Below are 6,446 nucleotides of genomic sequence, written 5' to 3'. Positions count from 1 at the left end.
CTAGGTCAAGTGAATTTTCCAGAAATCTCATTCCTGCCAACTGTGTCCCCTGGGTCTCACAAGATCCCACCTTCTGAAGTATGGCTCCATCTGTCTCTCTCTCTATCTCTCTCTCTCTCTCTCTCTCTCTCTCTCTCTCTCTCTCTCTCTCTCTCACTTTGGGCCCTATCAAGAGGATAATCCCACAAACATCAGCATGTCAAGACGCACTCTTCTCCTATGAAGTCATTAACTCAGCCAATACCAGTTCTAAGCACCTGGTTCTGTGCACAGCACTAGTGCCGCTGTCCTGAAGCTCTAATGAGTGGAGAAGCTAAGCTTGCTCTAACAGATCTGACTTGGAGCATCCAAGTCAAGAATTCCCTCCTGAGCAACCAGACTCTCAAGTTACCTTCTAAACCCAACTGAAGTATTCCTAGTTTCTTGATAAGGAGCATGTGGATTCATAACCAAGGGGAGCTAACTGGATTTATGGCCTGTTTTTTCTTTTGGGGGGGTGGGTACAGTTCTATACTTCTTGTTCTCTATGTCTTTTATTCTTGTGCAGAATGTCTTGTGTATATATATAGTAATTTCTGCTGATCGTACAATAGTGTAGTTTTACATTGTTATACACCACAGTACCTCATGTAAAGTTATGTAAACAAAAGTCATCAAGTTGGAGTTTGATCACTTCTTTGTTCTGAGTATTTGTTAATCTATTTGTGTCTTTTTGTTTTGAGACAGGGTCTTATTTTGTAGGCCAAACTGACCTTTCACTCTCAGCAATACTCTTAGCTCAGCCACCCAAGTGCTGGATGACAGTGGAATGACAGTGTAGGCCACCACACCAGGCTTCTTTGTCCTGAATACTGTAATGGACATATTCCACAGAGTTCCACATTTAGTGACCAATTCATTTAAAGACTTAATTGAAGTACCACAACTTAGTTCAAACAATGCCACTTTCAATAGCAGTTTGCTTACTGCTAAATTGCTTATGTAATTTGCTGCTGCATAGTATCCAACTCAGCACTGTGAAACAGGAAGTCATAGACACTACACATATAAAGGGCCTCATACCCAGCAAGGGAGGGGTCTGTCTGGAAGGATCCCCAAGAAAGTAATACTTTGGAGACAAGTAGGAGCTGCATGTTTTTAACTTTTTTTTTTTTTTTTTTTAAATATAAGGTCTCACTACACAGTTCAGACTCATGGCGATCCTCCTGTCTCAGCCTGCCCAACACTGGGATTACAGGCATGTGCTACCATGCCCTGCACTGTGCACCCAGGGTTCCAGAGCCAGCACAGCATGTGGTACTGGTATGGAGGACCAAACTCAGGACTCTCTGCTTGCCAGGCAGGCACTTATGCTGCCAAGCTATCTCCCCAGCCCCAGTAGGAGTTGCATTAAGCAAGAGGTAAGGAGGAAAAATTGTGTCCAGGCAAAGGGAACTCATTTATAGAAGGGAGAATGAATATGCACATATAAAAACAGAGCACAGTGTCAAGAGGGACGAAAATGAAAAAGCAAACAAGCCAGAGGCAAGATATGTGGTCCTGGGGCTGGTAGGAGGCAGGGGTTTCACACTGTGAGAAGGGGAAACCACTGAGGGTTCAGTAGAGAAGCTAAATAACCATGTTTCAACTGAGCTACTTCTCCCCCCTCCTTCCCTCACACTGAAAAAAGCTCTTTCAATGAAGTGGGTTTTTAAAAAAATCTTTTATTTGGTACAGGATCTTACTATGCAGCTCGGACTCACAGTGATCCTACTGTCTCAGCCTCCCCAGCACTGGGATTACAGGGGCACATTACCACACCCGTTTTGGGGTTGGTGCGCAAGCAGTGCCAGGGATCAAACCTAGGTCCTTGTGCTTGCCAGGCAGGTGCTTAGACCCTACCACCCCAGCCCCCATTGAGGTTTTTAATTTGTTCATCTTCAGCTTGCTCAATTCAATAGGCCCTTTCAGCCTTGACCTTTTCTTGTTCCCCTGAAGGATATGACAGTGATTACCAAGTTCCCTCAGCTTCACCAATATGCTCCCCACTGCCCTGGTTATTCCCCTCCAGCCTTCACTGCAGGCTCCTCTCTTCTGCTTACTTGTAAGTGCCCTCAGTCAAGATCCTGTCCTTGGCCTCCAGCACTGCCAAACCCTCTATCTTCTCTAGGAGATCTCAATTCTCAAATTCCACATAGGTGTTCATGTGCTCCATAGCTGCATTCACAGCTCTTCTGAACTTAAAACTTACACATTCAATTATTTCCATTTCAGTAGCTCACAGGTACTTCAAACAAAAAAATCCCCAAATCAAATACATCTGTTGTTTTTTGTTTGTTTGTTTTCATAGGTCTCGCTGCATAGTTTGGGCTGGCCTTATGCTCACTTTTGTGGCCCCCAGGCTGATCTCAAACTCATATCCATTCTCCAAGTGCTGGGATTACAGGCGTGCATCATCATACCCGGTTCCAGGGCCTGCACGACACACTGGTTCAGGACCTTGTGCTTGCCAGATAGGTGCTTGTATTTCTTCTGAGCTATGTCCTCTCAGCCCTCAAATACATATCTTTAACATTTCAAATCTAGTTTTCCTCTTCATCCCTCTTGCCACAGACTAAATGTAGCAGCTCAACATTTCTCTTCAGTTTCACTGGAATACCAGTATACTCCTAGCCCCATCCAATCTATACTAGCCAGAATGATCTTGCCAAAAAGTAGGTATGGTCATACTACTACTGGTGACTCCCGGCTAACCAGCTCCTGTTCTGATGTACAAGGACCTTCTAGGCCCAGCCTGATTCTCACCAGACTCAGCACAGGTAAACTGCTGGTGGTTTTCTCAACACTGGAATCTTTGGGCTTCTGTCCACTTCTTCCTTCCCTGGAATGCTTGTTGTCCTCCTCTTCCTTGTCCACGCAAAAGGCCAACCTGTCCTTCAAGACTGAGGTGAGGCCTACCTCCCCCAAGACCCCCCAAAACTCCCAGGAGCACCCCGGGACCCCCAGATGCTCTCTCCAACGTGCTGTGCTGAACCCTGGACACATTTCCACCTGCTGACCTGCTGACTACCTTGGGAGCTGCATCCATGAGAGCAAGGCTGGGCCTCTGGTGATCCCTGCACCCAGCCCTGGCACACCAAGAAAAACACAACTCTCCATGAGTCCTGAGCCAGTGTGTCCCAAGCAGGATCTGCTCAGTGGCACTCTCTGTGGATATGCAAGGCCCAAGGCAAAAAGCTGGCAGGAAGGTGGAAGTCAGAACATATTTGTGGAATGGCTGAGTAGACATTCTAAGAGTCACAGGAAAACACAGCAAACGCTTCCTGGTTTTAGCGGTCTATGACCTACTTTTACTGTAACAGTCAGTATGCACGGCACGATTACTACCCACCAAAGTGATGATAGTTCTCCCACTAGGAAAAAACCGTGAAACAAGCCTCAACCAACTAAGTAAGCCACAGAATTCCTAGACACTGGTCCATGGAAAGATTTCCTGAACTTGACACTGGATGTCAGTTGTCAGTGGAAGGTGGCACTATACGTGCACTGTGGCTACAAAGATCAACTTTCCATGAATCTCAAAGATGTTAATGACAGCCTCCCAAAGTCAACACTGCTTAAACAAAAATGTTAAGTTGAATTAAACTGTAGCGTTCACCCGGCCTTGGCCGTATTACTCATACCTGAGAGGGCAGTCTACTTACAACACGTGAACTGGAGAAGCTCACATAACATTCCCACTAGAATTAACATCTAACGTTTTTCTGTATTTGGAAGAATCCTCACCAGCATTAAGTCAATGCCCAAGCAAGCATGCAGACACACTCGAGGAAAAAGTTACACAGTGAAGCAAACATTTTTTATGGTCATCTAATTCAACAGAATGGGGAAACCCAAGATCATCCTCATTTACAGGAAAGCTTTTTATCTTGGGAAAATGTTAATGATTAAACAATGGGGAATAAACAGTTAAATTATGTTGGGAAAATGTTAACGATTAAACAGAAGAGAATAAACAGTTAAATTATCTTTAAAGAGTTAAGGGCACGGTGCGTGATCGCCCACACCTGTGATGCTAGCGCTTGGGGCTAAGGCAGGAGGATCGCCACGAGTCAGAGGCCAGCCTGAACTACAAAGGAGACCCTCTCTCAAAATAAACCGAAAAGAAACCAGACTACTTCGAGGGTCGCGCTTGATCACATCTGCACGGGCCGCGCAAGCGAAACGGCTGTGGGCTCGATAACCCGCGCGGCCGGCACCTCTGAGAGCCGGTCGAGCCGGCGGGGCCGCGCTGCCCCCGCGCCCACCACATCTGACGCGGCGACGCCTGCGCGGAGCGCGCCGGGGGTCAGTGCCCGCGCGGGAACCCGGGGCAGCAGGGCGCCCGAAGGCCGGTCCCAGTCGCCGGGGGCACGCGGGGGCCGAGAAGCTGCGGCGTCGCCCCGTCCCCTCACGGCTCGCCCTACGGATCTCCTCACGAGCTTCCGGTCCCCTCGCGCCCTACACCGTCCCTTCGCCGCGTCGTACCGCGGAGACGACCTAACCGCGCCTGCGCGGCAAAGACGCCCGCCTCAGCCCCAACCCGGCCAGGCTCGCGCGCGCCTCCGACAGCCGCGCGCCACTTCCGTCCGCGCGGGAGGCGGAGGCGCGGGGCCGCGAGCCCGGGCCCTTGTGCGGGGACGGCTGCCTTGGGCCCGCGACTCACCAGGTACAGCGGCTGCCAGCGACACTGTGCATCCAGCTCCTCGAACTCCCGCTCGACGGTGGCGGGCATGGCGCCGGAGCGAGCACGGGCAGCGAAGCCGGCCCCGCGCGATCGGCGCGCCGGCGCTGCGGCGCATGCGCGCTCCGCGCCCTCCCTGCCCCCACCGAGCCGCGGCCCCGGGAAAGTACCTGGAGCGTCGCACGTCAGCGCGCCGCCTAGGCGCCGGAGCGCCGCGCGGGCGCACGTAGAGGGCGGGGCCGAGCGTGGGGTGGAGCCGAAGCGCCAGGTGGGAGGGGCGGGGTCTGTCGGGTCCCGCCCTTCTCCCGACTCCGCCCTCGGATGCTTTCTCCCGAGTCTCGCCCAGTACAATCCCGAAGGACATCCGTGAGGCGAGGGGAATGGCCAACCAGTGTGACCTATGAAAAACCCTGTCACTGTTGTGCTCACACTCAGGTGAGATGGATCATCCCAGGACTCCGGGAGGCTGAGGCGGAAAGATGGCACGCTTGAGCGGAGCCTGGACAGTAAGTTGCTATTTATCGAGACCCTGTTTCAAGATTTATAAATATTCCTGGGGGCCGGGGAGATGGCTCAGTAGGATAAGCGCCTGACTGGCAAACGCAAGGATCTGAGTTCAATCCCCAGTTCCGCCAAAAAAAAAAAAAAAAAGATTTATAAATATTCCTTTTTTTTTCTTCGTATTTTAGGAAGCGGTCTATACAGGGTTTTCAGGGTCTCACTACTAGATCGGACTCATAGTGATCTGCCTGTTTACAGCCTCCCAAGAGCTGGGATTACAGGTGCGCCACCAAGCCCAGTCTCAATTGCTGTCTCAGCGTACCCCAGGGGTGGGGCGGCTCGGCAGGCCTGGGGAATCGAACCCCTGGCCCCTGAACCTCCTTGTAGGTGCTTTAATCCACTGAGCTATTTGGCTGGCTCTCAAGATTTATAAATAAAGTGTTAGATTTTTCAGTGGTGCTGTAAAGAGGTAGGAAGGATAAATGAAGCCTTTATTAACTTAAAAAAACATTGAGAGGATTGAGGGAAGATAGGCAAGATCTTTTTTTTAAAAAATGTATTTAGTACAGGATCTACAGAGTCTCACTACACAGATCTGACTTGTAGTGATTCTCCTGTTTTCAGCCTCCCAAGCACTGGGATTACAGACTTGGGCCACCATACTGGAGATCGAACCCCAGTTCCTGCGGCTGCCTAAGCAGGTGCTTTAACCTGCCGCGCTATCTGGCCAGCCCAGGAAAGATCTTTTGACCTGAGACAAAGAAAGCTGTGACTTCAAAGGACTTTTTCTAGGGGTGGAGTTAGAGGGTTAGTTTCAACTAAATATAAGGAGCTGACTAGGTCTTTCCTGGGGGGGGGGGGGTAAGGTGAGAAGAAACTGTATCCAGGGCTGGGTTGGGGGAGAAGGAGGAAGTGGTCGCTGGGAAGATGAGCTGTTGTTTTAAGGACTTCAGCCATGTTAGGTGGCCACCATAATAATTTTAGCAGTTTATACTAGGGCCAGAACCTATCAAAAAGTAAGAAAAGGGCCGGGGATTTAGCTCCATGGGAAGGCCCTGGGGTCCTACTCAGAGTTCAGTTCCTCTGCGCACAAGACTCACGTCACTTGCTCACCCAAAGGTGACCAGAGCACTCATTGCCTAAGGTAGAGTTGCCAGGGCATTGAAGTCCTTGGGCAGAGGATGTCCTTGAGCAGGCAAAACAATGAGAGCACTGACCGAGAATTCAGGAGCCTGGAAAGTGA

General features: G+C 50.2%; 1 protein-coding gene across 3 annotated transcripts in view; it reads right to left on the bottom strand.

Moving 5' to 3' along the window:
* Positions 1-4,907, bottom strand: part of Ptpn2 (protein tyrosine phosphatase, non-receptor type 2) — a 77,827-nt gene extending 72,920 nt beyond the window's left edge. For 2 of the 3 annotated variants that reach the window (XM_004647208.2, XM_023707506.1), the window contains exon 1: positions 4,685-4,907. In XM_004647208.2, the coding sequence (XP_004647265.1) occupies positions 4,685-4,753 (69 nt within the window). In that variant the 5' untranslated portion in view covers positions 4,754-4,907. The remainder of the gene's footprint in view (positions 1-4,684) is intronic. The other variant, XM_023707507.1, reaches the window with a different exon arrangement.
* Positions 4,908-6,446: the final 1,539 nt, after the last annotated feature.

The sequence above is a fragment of the Octodon degus genome, unplaced genomic scaffold, assembly GCF_000260255.1.
Source record: "Octodon degus isolate 3935 unplaced genomic scaffold, OctDeg1.0 scaffold00295, whole genome shotgun sequence".
NCBI classification, from domain to species: domain Eukaryota; kingdom Metazoa; phylum Chordata; class Mammalia; order Rodentia; family Octodontidae; genus Octodon; species Octodon degus.
This window is presented reverse-complemented; position numbering and strand designations above follow the sequence as displayed.